The sequence below is a fragment of the Bicyclus anynana genome, chromosome 25 (assembly GCF_947172395.1).
Source record: "Bicyclus anynana chromosome 25, ilBicAnyn1.1, whole genome shotgun sequence".
In the NCBI taxonomy this organism is placed as follows: domain Eukaryota; kingdom Metazoa; phylum Arthropoda; class Insecta; order Lepidoptera; family Nymphalidae; genus Bicyclus; species Bicyclus anynana.
In genome coordinates this window covers 1,727,191-1,752,459 of record NC_069107.1, presented here as the reverse complement: position 1 = coordinate 1,752,459, position 25,269 = coordinate 1,727,191, and the positions used below count along the sequence as shown (strand labels likewise).

The following is a 25,269-nucleotide window of genomic DNA, read 5'->3' as shown; positions in this document are numbered from 1 at the left end:
AATTTTGGTATTTCACGGACATAAATTCAATAGGGAACGACACGATAACCTTTTACTACAAAACTTGCCCGGAACTTCGTCCTTAAACCTCTTTAATCCGGCCCTGTCGCAAAATCCGTTCATAGCAGACGCCAACTCACTCATAAACCATTTCATTGTTCTACGATAAGTTGTACACAACCTTTCGCTTTTATATATTTACTCGTAGATAAGCTAGAATAAATATTATTAGAATTTCAAGCCAATTTAGACAATTCAAATTAGACAAATTGGTAACGTCCTCTTTTTTTGAGGTTGGTTAATAAAATAAATCTTAAGAAATAAAATATACTATGACATGACAAGTTAAAACAAATTATTTTAATGAAAAAAGAGCATTTTCTGTTTTTTTTTGTATTTGTTATGGCTGTGGACAATCGACAGGGTAAAATGGTATAAATCAAAAATTACACAAAAGAAAACAATGAAAGTATTTAAAAAAAAGTACATTATTTATTTATAAGTTTCGTAGTAAAGGCTTAAGGGGTAGGGAGGGGGAGGGGGTAGAGCGCAACCTATAAAGTAAAGGTGATATTTAGCCATCTTTATCTTAATATATGTAAACCGCTTGACGTACAAAGTTCAAATTTGGCAGGTAGGTAGTTCTTAGGTAGTAGACGGCCACTAAGAACTTTGCGAGGGCCGGATTAATGAGGTCTAAGAGCAGACGAAGTCGCGGGCGTCCGCTAGTCCTCCATATAAATAGTAAGTGTAAGTTATCGTGTCACACCCTATTCAAAACATCATAAATCATAATTCACAGTAAATAAGAAATCAACAATATATTTTACAAACAGCGATGTGTGCAGCTCAAAACTATTTTTAAAATTATAAAGAGAATTACAAAATAATATTGCAAATGGCTTCCACTCATGAAATAAAGCAATTATTATCAATAAACGAAATAAAATTAAAAACTGTGCGCTTTTCTTTTTACATTTGTTGTTTATTAATTTCTTGATTGCACTAAAATTTCTAAATTCCAGACCAGATTTAAATATACTCTTTTATCTTTCCATCATGAGTGTATAAAGAAAAAGTAATTGTGACTTGCCAGAGTTGTCAATTTTTTTCTTTTTTGCATGTTCAACACTTGACATTATCACCCTTGATGGCTTGCTTGTTATTAACTATAGCTTGGCAATTTCGTTCGTAACACTCCCGATGTTCCGCGCGGGCCGGGGGGCGTGTAGCGGTGAATGAAGAACCCACGACTGATGCACGTCACATCTCCGCACGCACGATTACACACCCGCGCATTCTTTCCCCATGTCACCCGCATGTCATGGGAGAGTTTGAACAAACTTGCCAGACTATAACATAAACGCCTGTTTTTTTTTAAATAGAAACTGCTTAGTTCTTTATATGTAGTATGTGCTTTCTGAATCAATGTTAGAAGCACTACTTATTGACAGTCTTAGCCACCATTCGCACGAGAGTTTATTTAACGGACGTTAAATAAAAGCGTTAAAATACAACAAATGCATTCCCGAGTGTATGTTCACATGACGACCTTTTTAAAACACGTCGCTTTTTATTCGAGCAGTGTTGCATTTTCAATTTTGGGCGTTGGAAATAGACCTTCATTGAACGCTTTTTTTAACGTCCGTTAAAAAAACTCTTGTGCGAATGTGGACTTAACTTTCAAAAGCGCTTGCGTACAAGTCCACTTGAAATAATAATTTAACTAAAGTTGTAACTAATGTTTTAAGTGCTTTATTTTTACATCCTGAGCAAAGAGGCCTAAGTAACAAAAAACGTATTTACATAATTTCACCTAGAAACAATTTAATGACAAAGTAAACAAGAATATGAAACAGTTGGTAAGTAATAATAAGTAAAAAGTACACTTTGAGATAATTTTAATATTTATTTCTTTTCTTACAAATTTTTTTAATTGGTCCTCAAGATTATAATAAGCCTTTGGTCTGTATGATTGGATTCATTTTTTTGAAAATTAACGACTGTTTGCGATTTATAAAAGAATGACTAATTTTATGTTTGGAGACACAAGAATTAACATAATAGTCAACAAAGTTTATTTACATAAAAAAATATCAAGAACTTCATATTTTCAGTTTTCAGAGCGAGATGTCATTTTTAAAAGGTATTGTATATATAATGTAGTCAGGGTAGGGAAGTTTGGTGGGCAACCATGGAAATCGGACCATGGTAAAAAGATTAGCTTAAAATCTCAAGCGAAAAGGAGATGGTCTAAAATAGTATGGAGCCCAGGGGATCAGTCATTGTAACCTGGCGGAAATTATTTTTTTCAACTATTTTTGATTATACAAATCTACGAATTTACTTTAATTCTTTCGAAATAATATTCACTGTCGCCCAAGAAATGCAACACTAATATGGGTAATAATGGCGGATAGATGACGTTTTCAATGCAGTAGTCGATTTGACGTATGCTGTCAACTGTCATGTCATAGTTGCTAAAAGGGCGCCATCTTGATATATCTCGAAAACTTGGGTTTTAATTTTTTTATTTCTTTTTATTATTGTTGTTGTTAGATTTATTTATTTATTTAGATTTTAATAAAATCTTTGTATTTTTTTTTTAAATTCAAATGATACGGGGTAGTGGACCTGAAATGGACCATCTCCTTTTACACTTCTTCTGGGATAATATGAGGAATAATATACTTAGTCACCATCATACACTTAGTTTCGTGGTAAACCAAGATATCGTTACTATGAACCAAACGCCATAATTGCTTGCTTTTGCAATTGGGCTTTAAAACTTCCATCTTGTATATTATAATGATGAATGGCCTTCATAGATTCCTTCTAGACCATTATTCAGAACATCATTAAATATTGAAATTTAGGATTACCTAGCTCATTAACATCAGAATAAGATTCCAAACTTAAAACATGCTGTACCTGACACCATAAAGATGTCGTTAAAACAATTAAAAAAAAATAACAGAAATAGGAAACAAAATAGTAAAACTAAACATGTATGTTGGCAATAAATTAACATTATAATAAACACTAAGGCTATTATTTTTTTTTAGTTTATAAAATGTACATAATTATTTCATAAAAAATTATGTATCGAATTTCTAAACGGAGTTATAAAATAAACTTATTTAAATATGTCCACATATTATAAATCCTCAGATTGGAACTTTTAACACAGAACACAGACAAGAGAAATGGCAAAGGTATCACATGTCAAGAAATTGTAACTATTTCGCTGCATGCCCTGTGACAGACAGACAGATAGGAAGAAAAAGACACTAACTCCATTGACACCTTTGAATTATTTAACAATTTAATTCTTATTACAAACAGTAAATTAATAAAAAAATAGCTCAATGGCATAATTTCGAAATAAACACATTTTTCTTTCTTTCTATCAGATGGGTGCACTAATAGCTTGGCAACTTCGATTGTAACACTCCGGATGGTACGCACGGGCTGGGGGGGCGTGCTCGATTTCACACTCACGCAGTCTTTCTCCCCGTCGCCCGCATATCATGGATGTGTCATCAACGAACTTGCCAGACTATAGTTTTTTCTTTTTTAAATTCATTACTATTGTGCAATCAGCTGCAACAGCTTTAAGCAAATTGCTTGTGGGTACTACATGGCATGTGTAGCTGACCTTCCATTGAAGGCCATGCTAATTTATTTTATTTGTTAATTTTTGTATTTCATTAGTACATTTGTACATTCTTATTATTTTGATTTTTTTTTACAGGAGATCCCATATGTAGGCGCGCTTTAGCCTTCTAACATCTATTGGATGACTGAGGGCAGTAGCAAGTTGGTTTTCATGGGTGTTAATGCGTTTTTTATAGCACATTGATCTGAGTTCAACCTCTTCCTTTACTGTTTTTATGTCGAGATACTCATGTAGTTCCGCCAGACTATAGTAACTTATACATTGCTTGTTTACTATAGAACTCTACTCATCTCCACGTATCAATTAAGCAACGAAACGCAATGTCTCATGAAATAGTAACAAGAGAATATGGTGAAAAACACCAATATCTCATGAAATAGTAACAAAAGAAAGTGGTGAAACACACCATTACCATCTGAGCCTTGCCATATCTCTTAGTGTTTACATGATTTAGATTTCAAATTAAAAAAAAAAAACTGCATTCTGGCACAATCATTCTGGCACATGGGACCTGGTCAGATCCACTAAACCGGGCCTCGACCGTCAGAGGTCCCGCGCGACAAACTTAACCACAAGTTAACCAAACCAACCACACAGACTAAACGAAAATCATAGACAGCTCATATGCCCAGCAAAAAATTCGAGACGCCGAATTCGAAAATTAAATTATATGAGTTATTGCGCTTTTGAACTGCGAAAGTATGGGAAAATAAAAATAAAAAATGGTAACTTGTCAATACAATAAAATTCAATCAAAAAATTTCTTATTTACTAGTCCACTCAGTATCACCAATCATCAGTAAAAAATTTAAAATAAAATGTAAAATATTATGCTATATTTAATTTTCACGAGGTCTATAACATGTCTATGTTTTTCCTTCAATCAGTGAATAAAAACAAACAAACGACAAAACAAACAACACAATTCGTGGGGACCTCCAACGGGTTTATATTAGATACTTTTTTTTATTTCATCTAAAAATCACTCTCAATGTATTGAAAATAATTTATCAAATTGTCTTAAACATTTTCACTTACGAGGACGACATTGCAAGATTTGTACGAAATTCTTTCAACATAAGTTTTCATTCACTATGGATTTGAACATATAATGATTTTTATCGCACAAGAAAATGATTATATAATATGTATAATTGAATCGATTTATAATAGTTTTAATTCATTACAATTAAAAATGGCAGATTAGACATTTTATAAATATTTCAGTTTGATTTGTAAGAATTAGTCAAAAATTAACAATCAGTTTTATTTAAAAAAACAATTTCGTACAAAATCCTGAAGTTTTCAAATGAACAAATTCGTTTAATTTTTTTTTTCCACAACGATTTTGGTCAAATTGAAAAAACTTATTAGCACATAATCGCAACACTATAAATTATATTCTGATATTTGACTCGATATAGCAATATATATATGTATAATATACAATTGGAACTCCTATTATTAATATTATTTAATTACCTAATTTTTTTCATTTTCTCATAAATCACATTGGGTAACAAGATAACTCGATACGAACAGTCGAACAGTCTACACTCTAGAGATTACTCGGAGAGACTCCGGGCAGGTGCGCGGACGATATATCACAACTTACGGGAACCTACTTAGTCTGATGGGTACAATTATTACTAGCAGCCATTTTCAATAACCTGTCTATACATTAACTGCGTCATTGGCCTCGGATCACAAAGTCTTTGGTTAAGTATAAGGTACACTATGATTTAATTTTTTTGCTTTTTTATAATCGTCGATCTGCTCGTAAGCATTGATGTATCTGATAGTAGCAGCTATGAAATATTAAATATTTTTTGTTCTAAAAAATCTTAGTAAGAATTCTCAACCCAGCGTTTGGTGCCTCGAATAGCACAATAAGCTGTTAGTCCTAGTCATTATTAATAACATCTTTGAACATATTTTACATGTCATTTGTATGTTTTTTTTAATGTCTGTTAAATCTCTTGCACAAATGAAGCTTTAGTGGGGGTTGACTACCCTCTACATAATCTGACAACATCAAGCAGGGTCCATTGACGCTCAGGACTTTGGTATTATCAAGGTTAAAATTGTTAAATTTATCCAAATTAAACCCATACTATCAAATACACAATTGGAAAATCACGATTTTGGATATCTGAATAGTATTATTGACAAAATATTGATGGCTATTACTGAAATTTTACAGGTTTGTATTGAAAATGGCTGCCAATAAAATAATTTCACATCAATTGCAAAATCACATGACAAAAGAAATTAAGTCAGACAAAATTAATTCAAGATTTTAATTTTACAACTATAAATTCTACTCATGCAGTTTCAACAGTTCCAAAAAAAAACCATTTAAAAAAAAACATGTAATCTTACAATGGAAATATTTGATTGTCAAAGAAATAGGTACTCATGTGAAATTGGAACCGATATGAAAAAATCCAATTAATTCCCTGGTAGATATAGGGATCACTTACCCATATCAGCTAAGTACAGGGTGTTCAGGATTCAGCCCGGTTTAACTGCACAAAACTCATCATCACTCGCACAGTCACTTATATCTAACGTAAGGACACTTGACACTACACTGAGACATTGGATGCTTTGGTCAGGCACACAACAACACTGCTTGACTGACACTCCCACTACTTATGGTGCCTGTGACATTATCTCAATAGTTTGTGAACATTTCTAGGTTATAAATTTATTTCTTAAGGTCATAAATCATATCAATACGGAAAGAAATTGTCACTGGAGTCTCAGACCAATTACCTTCTATAGGACCTGCATTGCTACAGGTTACCCCTGTCACATATGATCATGATCAAATGTGTTAAAATTACACATGTGGCTATTACAATTTAGATTTATTTTTGTGTGTAGTGTAAGGACACAGGATAAATTTATAGGTGGTAAATATTATTGATGTGAGAGTTTACCTAATCCCACTCAAAAAACGACAATAAATTTTGTTGGTGAATTTAAGTATGATACTGAAGCTGTCTATTTGTATGAGAATTCTTAATGGATATACTAATCGGATAAAAGTGAAGAGCTATTGTGTCAATTTCTTTCTGATTTAATATGTGTTTTGTGACTAATTATCTTTTTAATGGATTATTTTGTTTTATATATTAAGCACATAATACTGTATTCAATAAATAGTACAAAAGTTAATTCGGATTATAAACTGCATCAAGCTAGGATCACTAGCAACAAGCAATTCCACACAAGTTGATAAATAAACTTTAATTCTTCGCCACAAAAAATACATACAAAATATATTGTGTTGATGTTTTTAGGCGAAGAATTAAAGTTCAAATAAAAATATATTGTGTGATTGGAATCTACCATGATTTATAATTTCGTCTATTTTTGAGTTAGTCACAGGCACCGTAAGGCGGCACATAACGATATTTGGCACAACGCGTTAATCTATAACGACGTAGGGTAACGCGATCAGCTCCCCGAGGCGAGCGCATTCATGCCACTCAGCAAAGCGAGTGGGACGAACGGGTCTCCCAAACTCATCCCTTTCAGTCGTTTCAGCAGCTTCCTCCAAAGCCTTCTCCAGAGTCTCGCTGGCTTCCACTTCTGTAGAAGGGTCACAACCGACCTCTGGCACCTCGGGTAGAGCCGGCAAGGTCACAATGGGAGCGGAGGCAGCTTGCTCGTAGTTATAAGGGACGGTCCTCAACGCTGTCTCGCACAAAGCATACAGCATCCGACCGTCCAAGTCCTCTTTCGTCCGTTCCACTGTCCGATGTTCGGGCGATTCACACACAAACTGCTTCTCAACTTTAACAACCACTCGCCGTTCCGAATTGAACTGCTTTTCGTCTTCTGCAGACAGTAAAGGTGCTTTCAGTCTCTCGCTCGGTTCTAAACTAGGCACGCCGACCATTTCCGCTACGACTGTCGGCATTTGCTTCTCGCATTCCACTTTCTCTTTCACTTTCGCTTCGGGCGCTTCTTCTGTGCTATCTAACTTTATATCGACATTTGTATCACTTTCGCGAGCCGGGGACGGGTAGGGCCTCAGAGGGGGTGGAGATTTAGGTGGGGGCGGCGAAGGGGGCGAGGGGGCGAAGCTGCTCCAGGGGATGTTTGTACACAGAGGCACCCGAGCCATGTTCTTCGCGCAATAGTCGTCAGCGTAGTCGGAATAGTTGTACAGAGGTACGACGCTGGCGAACAGGTCCGGTTGGTCCGGCAGTTTGAGGGACCTCACGGCGAATTTGTGGGGCTCCGCGGGGGCGCGAGTCCCGTTGAGGCCCGGGAGCAAGGCGTTGTGCAAGGCCCGCACGTGGAGAGGCCTCAGCGCAGTCCTCACCGCAGCGGGACAACTGTCGGAGACCTCTTCTCCGCAGGTGCAGTCCGCCCACTCCCTCTCATCCTCTAGTGGAGGTAGGATGATGGGTTCGGGCTTGGGCTCAGGCTCATGTTTAGCTTCAGTGCCACCGTTACGCAGCGGCGACCCCACACTGATGGGGCATCCTGGAAACAGTTGTGGTAAATATTATTAACATTGGATGATTAACACATTGCCTAATCACAATCAAGCCTCTTTCTGTCAGCATGACCGTAGCTATGGTAATGGAGGTAAAACAGAGGAAGTAAGCACTATCTTCATGGGCATATGGACAATGGACGTCTACAAATATACATAGGACATAGGACTTCGAAACATCTAGGTTTAAGCAGCCAGCATTTTTATAGCTGCTCAGGTTAAAGGAACACAACAACAATATACAATTATTCAGAAAATTTCGAATGTTATTCGAATAGATTAGTTGACACTTTTTTTAAATGGTCTTAAATTGTTAACCAACGATCTACTATGATCCTTCTATGATGATAATGGTGGTAATGATGATGATGATGATGATGATGATGATGATGATATAAAAGATAGATAAAGTAGTGTCCACTGACCATCCTCTATGAGCATGACGTCGGGCGAGGAAGGCGACGCGGGGGACGCAGGGCGCGAGGGCGCCTTACCACGCGATTGGATCTGTTCCAGCAGTTCCTTCGTTGTTTTCACCTGGAATGTCACAAGTTGGTACATTCAATAACCATAGATATAATCAACAAAGTGCCCATTAAGACGAATCAAACAAGCCCAAACTCGATAGGGTTATGTCGTTTAACAACCAAGTTCCTATGTTCACCTTCTAGCTCCATCATCAGATGCTGGATGTCATCTAGATACAAAGTACTCATCAAGGCGTATCACACGATCTGAAACTCGAAAGGGTTGTCGTTTTATCCAGCTCCATCATCAGATCCTGGATGTCATCTAGACACACAACTCATCAAGGCATATCATACAACTTTTCATTTATGTGCCTTTTTAGAAATTAAACATCACGTGTCTCAAACGGTGAAGGAAAAACATCGAGAGAACACCTGCATACTTTAATTTTTTTTTCAATTCTCTATGTGTGAAGTCTGCCAATACGCATAGGGCCAGAGTGGTGGACTATTGGCCAAACCCCACTCATTCTGAGGAGACTCGTGTTCAGCAATAAGTCGTATGGGTTGATAATGATAATTTTCATAGGAACAAGAACTACATGACTTAGTTTACCTTTTTAGCGCCAGCGGGCGGTAGCCTATTAACAAGCGCGGCATAAGGGTCGGGCCGCATTCCGTTCCGCCGCCGCTCGGGCGCCGAGCCGTTGCGACCGCCCCACGCGTGCGCGCCCGCCGCGAGCGGAGCGGGCGCGAGCGCGGGAGCGGGAGCGTGCTCAGCCTCGCCCGCCGCCGGCGCCTCCGTGCCGGACCCCGCGCGACTGTGACCCCTGGGTATTCAAACATTGAATATCAAGAAATGCTTTGCATATACAGTTAAGACGAACCAAAGTCACTGACATAACTCAGCGAGTCGCGAAGCTCAAGTGGTAAAGGGCAGGCCACATAGTTCGAAGAGCCGATGGACGTTGGGGTCCCAAGGTGCTGGAATGGCGACCCCGCACCGGAAAGCGCAGTGTTGGTCGACCCTCGACTAGGTGGACCGAGGACATCAAGCGGGTTGCAGGGAGCCGCTGGATGCTGGCGGCTCGCGATCGTTGTGCTTGCAGGTCCGTGCAAGAGGCCTATGTCCAGCAATGGACGTCTATCGGCTGATAAGGTAAGGATAGATAGATAGATAGGCTTCGGTCGTGGTTAGTTACCATACTACCGGCAAAGACGTATCACCAAGCGAATTAGCGTTCTGGTGTGACGTCTTAGGCTTAGTTTATAAGCACTTTCGAAACCTCAGGTAATAATATTATTAGATAGATTATTAGATAATGATAATAATTAACACTTAAAATTAAAGTTACGAGGGTTTCAAACTCGCCTTGGTCCGGGAAGAGCCCACAACAAACACAGCCGTAGAAACCGAAAGGAGTATGGATTTTTATCCTCCTCCTAACCCAATTAATCTCTTAAGTTAACCCGCTCACTTACCATCAGGTGAGCCTGGAAAGCTAGGTCTTTCTTATAAAGAAATGGAAAAAAAGATGATAAAGGTAAATCTCACCTTTTCTTCTTAGGTTTCTTATCTCTCTTCGCCTTTTTCTCGTCGTAAAGAGGCTCGGGGGAGGGCGGCCGCTTCACCGCTATAATGAAAAGTAAAAAAAATTATAAACTTCATACACTCTAATATCTTTACTAATATTATAAAGCTGAAGAGTTTGTTTGTTTGTTTGATTGAACGCGATAATCTCAGGAACTACTGGTCCGATTTGAAAAATTCTTTCAGTGTTAGATAGCCCATTTATCGAGGAAGGCTATATATTATCCCCATATTCCCACGGGAACGGGAACCAAGCGGGTCAAACCGCGCGACGTCAGCTAGTCATATTATATTATTCATGAGAAAGAATGAAATATAACTTTTGATATTAATGTTATAAATACATTTACGCGGGTGGAGGGGAGTTGTCTCGTATACTCGTCATGTGACCAGGTGTATACTTACGCGGGGTGATGGGCTTGTGCGCGAGCATGGTGGGCGGCGCGAGGGGCGGCGGCGCGGGCGGAGGGGGGTCGTCATCCACCAGGATAACGTCCTGTGAGTCTGACTCATAACCGCCCCATGCTGGAAAATAGAAGTAATTAAATAAATCACTATATTAATAAAAACTAATGGATAGATATACTACAATATGCGTAAACCAAGTATAAATGAAAAACGAGCATAGCCCAAAGTAGCAGTAAATCGGTTTAAGACCATACCTTGTTCTAAGCAGTAACTTACTTAGTTAAAGAAATGTTTAGGTCCGTTTAAAGCTTATTTGGTCTAAGCATTGTTAAATTTCGTTAAAGAACTCACTTGGTCTGAGCAATGTTTAAGATGGTTAAAGAACTTACTTAGTCTAAGCATTGATAAGAACCAGAGTTACTGTTAAAGAACTTATTTGGTCAAGGCAGTGTTTAAGACTGTTAAAGAATTTACTTGGACTAGAGTGTTGAAGTTAGTTAAACAACTTACTTGGTCAAATAAGTGTTTAGGTCTGTTATAGAACTTATTTGTTCTGAGCATTGTTAAATTTGGTTAAAGAACTTACTTGGTCTGAGCAATGTTTAAGATGGTTAAAGAACTTACTTAGTCTAAGCATTGATAAGAATTTACTTAGTCTAAGCAATGTTTAAGAACTTACTTAGTCTAAGCATTGATAAGAATTTACTTAGTCTAAGCAATGTTTAAGAATTTACTTAGTCTAAGCATTGATAAAAATTTACTTAGTCTAAGCAATGTTTAAGAACTTACTTAGTCTAAACATTGATAAAAAATTTCTTAGTCTAAGCAATGTTAAAGAATTTACTTAGTCTAAGCATTGATAAGAATTTACTTAGTCTAAGCAATGTTTAAGAACTTACTTGGTCTAAGCTGTGTCGAAGTCGATTATATAACTTACTTGGTCTAGACGGCGGCCGGGGGATGGACAGTGCGGGACTCACGACTTGCTGTAAAATTAAAAGAAGCTTACAGACTTTTGCTTTTAAATTGGATTTTAATAAAAAGTTTAATGAGCCGTCATAGCGAGTGAGCCGTGATAGCCTTAGCCTCCGATTCCGGAGATTGTGGTTTCGAATCTGGTCTGGGGCAAGAACCTCGAAGTTTTCAATTGTGTGCATTTTAAGAAATTAAATATCACGTGTCTCAAACGGTGAAGGAGCGTGTCTCATTGTGAGGAAACCTGGATACCAGAGAATTTTCTTAATTCTCTGCGTGTGGGAAGTCTGCCAATCCGCATTGGGCCAGAGTTGTGGACTATTGGCCTAACCCCTCTCATTCTAAGAGAGACTTGAGCTCAGCAGTGAGTCGAAGTTGGGAAGCCAGTGGTGTTGATATTCATACTATGCTCTATGGCGTTAACATGCTGAACAAAAATGCAATCTCGTGAAAAGAAATAGACAAATTTCAATCAATGGCGGTTCAACCAAAAATATGGTTATCTCTTTCTATGGGTTTTTGTCTATTTATCTTCACTTGGACGCGTGTTAGCACAACTGGAGATCATATAGGGACATGTATCTTATAGTCTCAGCATAACCATTGGGCCAAAGTGGCACTTTGTAACTGTTCTATAGCTAAATAGAGTGATGGCCTATAAGCCCTCATTCGCACAAGAGTTTCTTTAACAGACGATAAAGAAGTGTTGAAATATAGTATGAAGTTAAATGAAGGTCTATTTCCCAAAATTGAAAATGCAACACTGCTCAATAAAAAGCGTTGTGAAAACCTTGTCGTGGGAAACTTGGGAAAACATTTGTGGAATTTGAACACTTTCCTAACGTCCGTTAAAAAAGGTGCGAATGAAGGCTAATGCCAAACTTTTGTCATTTAAAAAACTTGTCAATCAATGCTCCTACCATAGAAAAGTATCATAACCAGTTGGTTATTGTGAATTTTGAATCTCTTCTCTAGTCTACTTACCTATAATAGGAGCATGGGCCGATAAACTTTTAGCGTTTTATAATGACCATAACAGGCCAAAATCATGAATCATCCTAATGCAATATATTAGTACCCGCGATAACGCCGGCGAAGTGAGCGGTGTGCCGCCCAGCCGACGCACCTGCCTCTCTGCTGACGACCGGTTCGAACCTGGGACAACATTACGATACTTAAGTTACCTTTTTAATTTAACTTTTTTTAAAAACTCTTTTGTGTATACAGTTTCTTACTAACAATTAAGTTTTATAAATGCGTAAAATGACACATTTAAGGGAAAACGCTTGGGAATCGTTTGTTCTCATTCCTCTGTCATGGTTCTAGTACTGCTAGGCATAACAAAATTCAGCACCACTATTTTGTCGATATCTGTTGGTACTAAGCGGTTGGGTTCTCTTTTTCTCAAACACTCTGCAAAAATTTAGAATTACCCTACCAGATTCTGTTTTCCCTGCAACATTCAATATGTGCATTCAACTCAATAATCTCTCAAGCTAATATACATGTTATACTAACGCACAACGGCCAATCACATGGCTAAGTGCGGAAACGGCCCAGAAGAAAGAAGAAGATACATGTTATACTGTAAGTTTTGTTGTTCCTGGTACGGAGATTAAAAGTAAAGTCTTAAGAAATACAATATTATATTTAGGGGTGTGCACTTGGTAACTTGCACCGTGATAGCCCAGTGGATATGACCTCTGCCTACGATTCCGGAGGGTGTGGGTTCGAATCTGGTCCGGGGTATGCACCTCCAACTTTTCAGTTGTGTGCATTTTTTAAGAAATTAAATATCACGTGTCACAATCGGTGAAGGAAAACATCGTGAGGAAACCTGCACACCAGAGAATTTCTTAATTCTCTGCGTGTGTAAAGTCTGCCAATCCGCATTGGGCCAGCGTGGTGGACTATTGGCCTAACTCTCATTCTGAGAGGAGACTTGAGCTCAGCAGTGAGCCGGATATGGGTTGATAACGACTTGGTAACTGCACGTTTGATCTGATTCCTCCTTCGGTATTCTATTATGGACTGCCAGACATAGTAGAATTCTGCACCGATGTGCTGTAGGATATCCCTTGGATGCGGTTATGATTACGAAGCAACTTTTCTTTCTATATTCATACAGCAAAGATTTGGACTGTCTTACAGACTACCGTTTTCGATCTTCAACATGAGTATCTTCCAATCTTAGAGTGAATAGGCACTTCCGATGCCAGCACATTCCACTATAGTTCTATTATAAGATGAACCGTTGAGCTGTGATGTTACCAGAGTGCGCGGGCGATGCGACGGCGGGGATGACGAGGTCGCGCCATCGCTTCACCAGCACCTTGGCGCGGCGAGCCAGCGTCGGGTCTGTGGTCTTCCTGCGTAGCTCGTTCACATGCTTACCCAGTCGGGTGGTCTGAAAAAGAAATAACAAAATAAAGCACACATTTTTTTTATATTGACCCATCTGGCTCACATTTGGACACTAAAGTCTCAAGAGAAGGGCGATCCCGCACCAGAACGAAAAAGCACAGTTTGGTCAACCCCTCATTAGAAATACTGACGACGTAGCCATGTATGTCCTGCAGTGGACGGACGTCTATCAGGAAATGTTATGGATCTGGCAGAATCTAGGGGACCCGTACAAAAACTATAGACGCCTAGGGAATCCCCATCACTATCAATGTGCTCTTGTGTACTGGAGATATTGTGGTGTGGCATAATTTCGAAATAAACGCATTTTTCTCTCTTTCTTTCTCTTGTTTGGTCAGAGTTCCCAGTGGATAAAGTGGTGTCTGATTCTAGATCAGTGGTTCTAGTTTTCATTTTGTAACCTTTATAACTTAGCTAGGGAAATGGATTTCAAATGAAGTAAATGTTACCAATGTTACCAATAAATACAGAAAAAGAATTATAATTAATGTACTGTTCTCTCTATAGCTTCTTCGAGCACGCCGACTATAAAGGCATGGGGTATTAATATACCCCAGCGCATCTGAAGTCAATCAGTCAATTTTCAAGCAAAGTTCTCACCTCCAACAGCTCCTTCGTAATATTGAATTTCTCCAAAATGGATATGATTTCGTTAACCATCTGCATGTCCAAGACCTGGAAACAGAAATATAAAACCAATTAATTCTTTACTAAATACATCATCATCAACCCATATTCGGCTCACTGCTGAGCTCGAGTCTCCTCTCAGAATGAGAGGGGTTAGGTCAATAGTCCACCACGCTGGCCAATACGGATTGGCAGACTACACACACACAGAGAATTAAGAAAATTCTCTGGTGTGCAGGTTTCATCATGATGTTTACCTAACATATTTTACTGAAATCTCTACAGTCAAAGACCCAACTTGGATAGTTTTTCACTTATCTGCTGTTCTTTTGAACTATCCCAAATATCTAAATCACATTTTTGTAAGAGCAAACAAAACAAAATCAAAACTAATAGGTGCCTGGTTTATAATAATTAATTTTTTCTTTCTGCATTGCATCACTGTCACCAGTTGCTTGTGTCGATTTTTACACAACCCATAAACCACCACCATCTTTTCCTCCTTCCCCTTCCTGCCACAGAACAGCAAGACTCTGGGAACAGTAGCACCCTTATGTGGTAGATATCCAGGCGACACACAAAAAGGTTTTGCATCTTCATTTCTTATTTATACAGCAAAAGTATGGGATGCCCTACTGGCTGTCTGTGTCAGTCCCCTACAATAACCCCCAACCTTCCTAAAAAAACACACACACAACACACAACAAACTTGTGACACAAATGAATAAATGTATTTTCTTTCTATCTTGATTGTAGCGAAGCGCAAACATATAAACTTAATTTATATTATATTTCCATTCCCATATGGGGACGAAATATAGCAATGTTACTCTATGAACATGTAGATATGAATAATATAATCACCAAAAAATTTAAGCTAATCACTTAGCCCATTTTTAAAATCCCAAATATCTATCCTACCAGCTAGTAACATAAGCTTTATCCGTATTCCCATTGGAACATAATCGCTGGTGAAACTGCAGGACATTAAATAATAATAATCTAACAAAATCAAAATTCATTTATTTCAAGTAGGCTCAGTTTACAAGCACTTTTGACACGTCAGTTGACTATTTGTAATGATTCTACCACCGGTTCGGAAGGCAGATTCTGCTGAGAAGATGCAAAAAACTCAACAGTTGCTCTTTTGAAAAAGTCATACAGTATTATAATTTACAATTGATAACAATTACAATTTCTTATAGTTTTATTTCCTGTGTGAAGGTGGAAGCTGATCCAATGGCGTCCAAGCAATTTATCTTTAAGGAACTCATCAATGTTGTAGTAACCTAAGTAAATGTTTTTTAACACATTGCTTAAAGCTATGCATTGGCAGGTCCAACAACGTCAACATAAAAGTTTACAAACCTAAGAAAATCAAAAATAATTTGTCCACTACCTACAGCGATATAATAAATTAAAATTATACAGTAGGTAGTTAAATTATTTCATTCATTTTATAGTAGCAGCGTAGTTTTACGACCGACCACAACAGTTCGCCCGACTGTAGGTAAATAGAAAGAAACGAATGCCACCAATTTCCTACTATTGTAATGTTTTGTTTGTTTCTTTGGCTAAAAATAAATTTCCACTTTTCCACACAGAAATGAAAATCGATTTTTGCGATCTTTGGAAGCACCATCAAAAAATGAATACTATAAAAATAAAATCACTGATAACCAGTGTCGTAGCCTGTTTTTTGCAGCCTGTTACTATTTTTAGCCCAGTAGTTAAGACCTCTGCTTTCGATTTGAAGAGCATAAGTTCGAATCCCATCGAGGACATGCACCTTAAAATAGGGATGATGACAGTTTTTTAAATTGTATATAAATTAAGAGTATGCTAATAGTAAAGCAATTTTCTAAAAGTAACAGGATATCTGCGATCATTACTTTCGGAGCTACAGGGATTTAAAGGGTCAGATTTGCGGCGCTGCCGCGGATCCCTGGCAGACCATTCGTGCCATTTTGTCTCCATACAAAATGGCACGAATAGTGACGTTGTTGGCTCGTTGATCGTTGTATGGGCGTTCAAACAAAATTACTAATATCTTTGTTATTTGTGCGTTTATGTTTATAGTTTATTTATTGATAAATGTCACATTTAATGTAAGGAAGCTAAAACTGTATGAATTTTCATGTAATTACGATAAAAAAAAAATTAATAGATTTTGAAATTTTATAATCTTATTTATTTCACAAATATCCAGACATTCTTTGCTTTTTATGTATAAATTAGTTACCATTGAACTTATTTACCCGAATGTATCATAAAAATCAATATATTCAAACCTAGTCATCATCCCCATTGTCAGCTAATAACAACTTTATCGCTGCACCGCACCTATCTACCTATGAGAGTGAAGAAATAGAGTGTTCATCTGTATTTATTGCACAAACTTGTGCACTTTTTACTTTCTCAGCCATATTTGTAACCTCACAGGAATTTGAAAAAGGCTGGATGTGACCCGTGCGTACTGTGAAACAGACAACAAATTGCACTTGCACAATATTTCACTATGAACAGACTAACAGAGAAGAACTTTGTGCTAATATGGGTGTTATTGCACAAGAAAACCCAGAATATTGGAAACAGCCAATAACTGGACAACTATTGTTAAAGGCAGGGTACATAGGCAACACAAGGGGTTTTAGCCGGTAAGAGTCCAGCTCTACCTAACTCTATCCATGGGGATTTCCCATTCTGGATATGAAAAAACAAGCCAACAAAAATATTTATAAACATGGATATAAAGCTCAATTTTATTCAAAGTAAAGTGGACCTTATCAATACCATTTAAAGTTCATGTTACTTTGAAAAAAATTGAGCTTTAAATACTAGACCATGTTTATAACATATGGTTGTAAGTCTCATGAGATTGGCCACTATGGCAAAAATTGTGGTGGTGAGTTATAAAATCATACCTAAGTATAGAGGTACAATAAAAGGTTCTAAGAAAAATGTTGCATAAAGCTATAAATATTATGATATTAAAATTAATCATTATTATGATAACAAAGTTTGATAGTGATGTAATTATAGCAATATTGTTTCATCACAAGATCTATCTATATAATACAATACTCATAATAAAACCACAGAATTTAGAAACAATGTCTAAACATTGAATATAGGTATATTTACCACAACTGTAATAGTAAATAAACTGGCCGTGGCCAAGTGTGAGTCTGACTTACACAAGAAAGGTTCCATACTAATGAAATGAGAGCCCCCTCCCTATCTTAAGTATTTATTTTATTCTGTGTTTTAGTACTCGCAGCAACAGAAATACATCATCTGTGAAAAATTCAGCCGTGTAACTATAACAGTTCATCAGATAGACAGACGTCTAACTGAGTATGTTGTACCATTTAGATAAACCCTAAAAACGGTGAAGGTATAACAAATAAATGTATTGTTTTTGCAATTTTTATCAGCAGCTATTGGTCAATATACCTTTTACAAAATTAATCAAATTCATCTTATAATTTAGGTGGTTTTTCACCATAAAAGAACAAAAGAATACTTAAAGAAATAGATGGTTGACATCTTAAATTAACACAGCATTATCTACTGTGTATTTTCCTGCCATTGTTTTATTTCTTGGTAGTGCTTTCATTTTACCATCATCAGGGACCTGGATAACATCCAAGAGGTCCTATCTTTCATAACGGGAGAGAGATTTAGAACCAAGATCCAATACAACAATACCCTATTGTAAAATTATTGTTATTCAAATTTAGAATATGAAATCCATGATATTCATCAATAACAATAGCTGTTAACAACAATCACACATGAAGTTAAGTGACAAGACAGTCTGAGATTACAGGATAATAACCTAAAGCCTATTCAATCCATAACATTCAATTATCTAAATACAAGTTTGGCTACAAATCATAAATTTCTGGATTTTGGGTCCTACTTAGGACTAAAACCAGTACCAGCTGACAGCACAGGGTTGTTACACCACAAATATCTTAACTCTGGACTAATAATTAAATTATTGGAAGAAAGAACAACTCAATATTTTATATTATATATGGATAAACATATATAATTAAGGTCATCAACAGGTTTCACTTAGGGCAAAGCAAATCTGAGAACACATCCTAGCCAAAAAATTGCCATTATATCTAGGAACAAAGAAAAACTAATCTACTTGTTTCCATCTAATTTGATTTATATTGCTACAGTCATTTTTTAATAAATAACGCTTGTTTTTCTGCAAACATTCCTACTACTGGCTTAAAGCAGCATGAAAACCTATTTAGATTCAGACAATTCTTATGACATAACAGACAAAAAAAACACTTTTTTACATCACCCTCTTAAACCTATTTATTATTTTTTGACTTAGTGGTTATCATGTATTCATTATTGGCAGTTTCTTACAGGAAGGCCACAGCTTTGCCATCAACTAAATGACTTGTTTTTCAGATAACATGGGTATGGTGACAGTCACCTGTATATAAACATAATACATACTATTATCGTGAATCACTGCTAATTTTCAAGAGTGAAATGAACTGTCACCTGCACCATCCTATAGTATGCGCATTATCATCTGAGTCGTCCGGTCATAAAAGTCAAAAAAGATAGGAATGTGCAGCGCGCCTACCTGCGCACCCTAATTATCGATAAACGGCTACCTGCGCACGTGCTAATGATGAGTCAATAATGATTTGGACGATTCTGATTGGTCGGTTTCTAATGTAATTGCATTGCGTATTTTTTTTGCTATAAATGTGTTTACTGCAATTAAATAAATACATTCATGTGTTACTCGTTGCGCACTATGGATACTAATATATAATAAATTTGGCAGAAGACGAAGATTCTGATGATGAAGACTCAGATGAAGATTAATTTTATTTAGTTAATAATTATATAATATGAAATATGTATTATATTAAATCAAATATTGTTAATTTTTTTAATTTTGTGAACAAGATACGATAATAAACTTTACTTATCGATAATATGTCTTTCATTGTTACACCCTTCACTAGACGGCTCCATAAGACCCATAAGTGCAAGCAAGATAGATATAGAGAAATGATTTATGGCCCTAAGACTCAGTTGTTAATGCTATTAGTATACATGAAACAAAGTGTAGTCATTGATTACATCAGCTCGCTTCAGGCTCTTGATTTGTGCATTGATCTACGGATTCCATCCCTATGGGAATGTCAGGAAAAAGTAGCCTACTACTACTACTACTATAATTGTACTAGACTATAATTGTGTATTGCAATGTTTCTTATATGAACAGCTAGTGTAAAATGCCCTTCTGACGTCTGTATTTCCTGCCAATTACAATCTAAACACCTTCAAGGCAAGAGTGGCACTGTCTAGGCGAACATGCCCTATACAGGACCCAGGGGTGTTCATAAAATTGTTGACTAGGGTAGCTAGACACAAAACATAAAAATTGTAAAAAACCATATGGTTATTAGGGTAGGCATTAATGAATTCTTAGGGTAGATCTATGTCCAGTCTAGTCCCTATGAATTGTGTACCATTAACATTGCTTTCTAGACATTATTGTAGTCGAGGAGACCATAAAAAAAATATCAATGCAAAATTTCATCTAAATCTATTCACCTGCTATGGTTGAGTTAAAAGCATCCAATAATATAGTTAAGTTTTCAAATTTTCCAAGTTTTTCATACCATAAGAAGCCTTATATTAGTTAAATTGTTTGAGCCTTTCTTGAGTTTTGCTCTCAGTGCTACATTTGTTGATGCACTTTTAATTATATTGGGGTGGGGGTAGCGTGTTTAGAATCTTCGGCAGGTCGATCCCCCGCCAAGTGGACTGACTTCATCAAGCAAAACGCAGATATTTGTTGGATGCAGGCGGCTCAAGATTGTGATGTTTGGAAGTCCCTACAAATGGCCTGTGTCCTGCAGTGGACATCCATTGACTGATATGATGATGATCTACATTTCAAGTCTGAGGCTCTTGGAGATTTTCTCTGCCACTGAATGAACCAGGCACCCTTGCATCTCAACATAAAAATTGCCAGAAAAACAGTGAAATTAACAACTCTCTACAGCCCATAGATTTGATTGTTTTGAAATCTCTCAGGGCAGTTAAGTACTTTGAATATAAAGAATATCTTATTATTTATAGAATTTGAATTTGAAACTTGAAATACTCCATTAATTGGTCTAATATAGTATTGTGAATTTGAAATGCATATTTAATTAATTAATTTAAATAAAGTATGTCTGCAAACTAACTCCACCCATTAATTTTGCAGCTTTCTTTAATATGCATTAATCAATCCCCATTAGAGGTTTTTTATAAAAAGTAAGTAATCTTTTTTTTCTAAAGTTCAATGATACTGAATAAAGGTCACATGGCAACAGACAACCACATAATACCATTTTAAAATAACTGTTAATAATTTGCTGATTGGTTGAAAAATGCTATAATTCAACTTTAAATATCCAGCTGTATTTATTCAAATATAGAATGTAATTCATGATTAATTCATGTAAGGGTCAATGAACACCTAACATAGTGTGGTGACCACATTGCCTTTTTTTTCCCAAGTCATCAATTATATCCTAACTTTAGTAGGCAGATATTGTTGGAGTAGCCATGTTGATCATAATCATTTATGTATACCAGTAGACCAAATAATATTGTGATTTAATAACAACATTAACCATTTACATGATATTAATTAGTGTTATAAGTGTTGCAGTTACATAGTAACAGATATTATATTAATATTACATGTGTTCTGGAATGTTTACTCTGATGCAAGTAAGAAGATACTGGAACTATTTCGAAAAAATGGGACTGACCTGTGATTGCACCATCAGTATGTACATATTAATCAAATGCTTCACCGTTTCACACCATCCTGCAGACCACGCGCCCGCGGTAGACCACACCGCGGAGTATCCACGAGCATGCATACGAAAAGAGGAGCACATTTGCTATCCGAGCGACGTTAATCACAACCTCAGGAACATCTTTGGGAAAGGTCACGCGTGGCACAATTCCATACTTTCACATTGCAAAACATTTGGCACTGGGGACGGAGGGAAGAGACGGGCGCTGGCGACGTCAGTGGCCCCGTACATCACTCGCAACGCTCACGTACCCAAACACACACCACACATACGCTGCGGAGCACGCGCCACACGAGCTCCCTGCGTCACGGGGAGCCTCTAAACACCGTGCCGCCCGCTCGGAGCGCTTAGCAGCAGCGAGTTAACCTTCCTATCCTTGAGGCCGAATCGCGACTTGAATCGGGTGTCACACAAGCTCGTGCGGACCGTTTCCGTATCTCCAACTTTCTTATCAGATTTAGGGTCTTCAAAACTCGCAAACTTACATTGTAATTGCTATCCAACGCATTCAGGAGTCGATTGCTTAGCTCATGAGCGTTATTACTCATTTATAAACGAAAATATTTAACTAAATACGACGAACGTGTCTCGGCTGCGTCGTAATGGCGGACCGACGACTACGTATGCCCGTGCCAGGGCATTTTAGCCGAATAATTCAGCTGATATCTACTACAGGCGACGCACACTCGTGTTTTTCCGTTTCTTTTGACAGGAAAAAAGCAAAGTTGTCAATTGTTGATACTAGATAGCGCAGTGAGCATTTGAAAATAATTACATTGCTTTAGTTTAGTTTATTTATTTTTATATCAAAATAAAGTACAATATAAATTGAGTTTAGTAGGAATTTCGTTAATGGTTCAACAAATGGTGTTTCATATTAACTTAATATTAAAATATATATGTGTGGCAACATAATCAAGGAAAATTTCGAACCATGGCAAGAATTGTAATTGCTTTCATTTTAAGTCAATAGATGTCTATCGGGAAAAAATGTATGAGTTATACCATAGACTAATAGATATACAGCCACAGAATAGAAAATTATCCTTGTTGACATAGATTATAATTGGAGAGAGCAACGTAGAGGGAGAATAGGTAAACCCTATTATTATCTGTCTACGGAAAGCAATGAGCCTTCGACCATTAATAACAGGACCTGCCTCGCTAACCGTTACCCCTCTGGCAAAGATCAAAAATCAATGATCTAACGCGTTAATAAAAACTGTTGCTATAAAATCGATGTTTCATTGTTGTAATTGTTTTCGTCGTGTAAAGAGCTCCCTAAAAATTTCGGTTTCTGTAGTTGAATGGCATAAAAAACGGCCAAAAACTTGTAATTTAATAAAAGATGGAGTAACATTTCATTTGTAAGTATTTCTATCTTAATTTTATCAAATTTGTAATAAAAACAATTTCTAAAAAGAATCGATTCGTTTGACAGAACAGCAAAAATTCGATCAAGTAATCGAATATTCTATGTTTATATTCTGTGGATAGTCTAAGCAATGTGTTTGTTATTCTGTGTAAAAATTACGCGTGTATGTATTATGAGTCAAGTTTATAGTTTTGTGTAGTGTATGGACACAGTATATATTTAATGGTGTTAAATATTTTCGATGTATGAGTTTACCTCGTCCCCCTCAAAAAACGACAGACTTTTTGGTGTGGTGTGGTTGTTGGTGATTTTGGGTGCGTAACAGGTCCATAGTCTAAATAGTCAAAGCAATGCCTATATAGTTGTTCGGACTACTTTAGTTTTTTAGCACAGAAAATATATTTAGTCGAGTATGAACGATTTTAGGGCGGAAAATCCAAAAATTGTTCGTACTCGACTAAAACACTATAGTAGTCCGAACTTTAAAGGCAGTCTAGCTACGATTTGGCTGTGGGCTCATTTTAATGTCTAATACAGTCAATATTCAGTTCATTTGCATTTCCAAATGTATGCTCTTTTGGAAATGCAAATGAATGCTGAATTTCAAATTCTTGACTAAGATTTCGCATGTGCATTTTCCACAATCTTGAAAAAAGGCATTAATGTATGACCAACTTTATTTGTCGTTGTATGATTTCGGTAAAAGTAATTCGTCTGAGGGTTAAAGTGTACCATAGAGTAAACCGGTAAGGTAAAGTTCTTCAATTTTCCTTCTGTAGCACTATCTTTCAAAACGTGAAAGTGTCACTTTTCGACATGGCTTTCGATTTGTATTGTATCTAATTTCGTGTTTCAATTTGTAAGGAGCTGTGCCATGGTGTACTGTATCGCGTGAATGATTATGGCGAATAATATGTAACAACTCCTTTTGCTTTGAAATAAAGGGTGCGCGTCCGTAGTCAGTAAATACCGGCGTTTACTGGTGTATTATGTTCCTGTGAGGCTTACAATGGTTGTTGGGTGTTTATAAATGGCAATAGTTTATTTGTGTGGTGTGTAGTGTGGGACGGCAATGGATCGTCGGTGTTCCCAGTCGGTTCGGACGCTTGTTTTCGACGATTCGGACACAGACCCTCCCAAGGGGGTCCCGAAGAAGGACCTGGGGGCGTCAGGGGCACCTTCGTCGCTAAACCAGAGTGCGGAAGGTCAGTATTTTCTTGTAATATGTGACACACTACATTGTTGATATAGCTGATGGATTCAAGGTTCGTTGAGCTGTCAATATTATTACAATTTCTAGCAAGGTGTATCAAATACTACGCCTACGATTATGTCTGTATAAAAGTTGTGTAGTAAATAAATGATGCTATTTAGATTCTTCATTTTCGTTTGGTTGAAAATTCTTTCAATAGTAATTTTTTTATCCAGATAATCAATGTAAACATAGCTAAATAAATAGAAATATTTTTTAAAATTTACTTAAAATATGAGAAATTTCTTATTTAGAATATCTTCACTTTAGATTACTAAATAGTACACATGTTATAAAATTATAAAGTACCCTCATTCTCTAATTTATTGATTGTACAACTTTAATTGTAGGCACACATTAAAGAATAACATTCAAGCTTAAAAACATAAAAATCATTATATATAAATAACTTATTATGAATTATATTAATTGAGGTAAATTACTAACTTTTGCATACATACTAAATTATCATTTAGCCCTACAATGTTGTTTTGTTTATAAATGTGTTTCCCTTTTAAAATTCACCTTAAATGTATCAAATTTCTATTATGTTATAAACATTCCCATGGAAATAAGAAAATAATAAATAGCTTGTGCCACTCACAAATAATGTAGCTTTCTATTCGAAAATGAATTTTCAAAATTAGTTTAGTAGATCTAGAGATTACCCCTAATGAATTAAAATTATTATTAGGTATAAAATGGTAATTCAAACCCTCATTCAAAGATTGTATACTTTTATCTAATAGTGATGTATTTAAGTCACTAGAGCGTCAAAAGTGAGGAAACCAAAGGTGGCTAATTGTCTGAATTTCATTTAGTAAATAACAAAATAATACCTAAAAATTGTCCACTTAATTTAATTGTCTTATTGTTTAGAAGTGTAAAAAAAAAACTTGAATTGAGAACCACCTCCTTTTTTTGAAGTTGTTAAAAAACTATACTGTAAACACACACAATTGTGCATGTGTTAAATTCGGATCACTTTTTGTGGTGATTTTGTATGCATGTAACATATCTACCTATTGTTGCCCTAATTTATAATTTGTTTGTTGATAAAAATTCTTTTGTTAATAAGTCTAG

General features: G+C 36.5%; 2 protein-coding genes across 5 annotated transcripts in view; one reads left to right on the top strand and one right to left on the bottom strand.

The window, feature by feature from the left end:
* Positions 1-1,739: 1,739 nt before the first annotated feature.
* LOC112056654 (serine/arginine repetitive matrix protein 1) lies at positions 1,740-22,253 on the bottom strand. 2 transcript variants are annotated; one of them, XM_052889295.1, is made up of 10 exons: positions 22,045-22,253; positions 14,661-14,735; positions 13,908-14,043; positions 12,715-12,791; positions 11,599-11,647; positions 10,659-10,778; positions 10,218-10,296; positions 9,279-9,492; positions 8,621-8,732; positions 1,740-8,182 (listed from the first exon to the last, which is right to left on the bottom strand). In XM_052889295.1, the coding sequence occupies exons 1-10, from the start codon at positions 22,105-22,107 to the stop codon at positions 7,116-7,118; spliced, it is 1,992 nt and encodes a 663-aa protein (XP_052745255.1). In that variant the 5' UTR covers positions 22,108-22,253; the 3' UTR covers positions 1,740-7,115. The 2 variants fall into 2 exon arrangements, with proteins under 2 accessions (XP_052745255.1, XP_052745254.1); XM_052889294.1 differs by lacking the exon at positions 22,045-22,253 and adding an exon at positions 21,509-21,994.
* Positions 22,254-23,721: 1,468 nt separating this feature from the next.
* Positions 23,722-25,269, top strand: part of LOC112056438 (microtubule-associated serine/threonine-protein kinase 3) — a 79,740-nt gene continuing 78,192 nt past the window's right edge. For all 3 annotated transcript variants that reach the window (XM_052889287.1, XM_052889286.1, XM_052889285.1), the window contains exon 1: positions 23,722-24,139. In XM_052889287.1, coding sequence (XP_052745247.1) covers positions 24,007-24,139 — 133 coding nt within the window. In that variant the 5' untranslated portion in view covers positions 23,722-24,006. The remainder of the gene's footprint in view (positions 24,140-25,269) is intronic.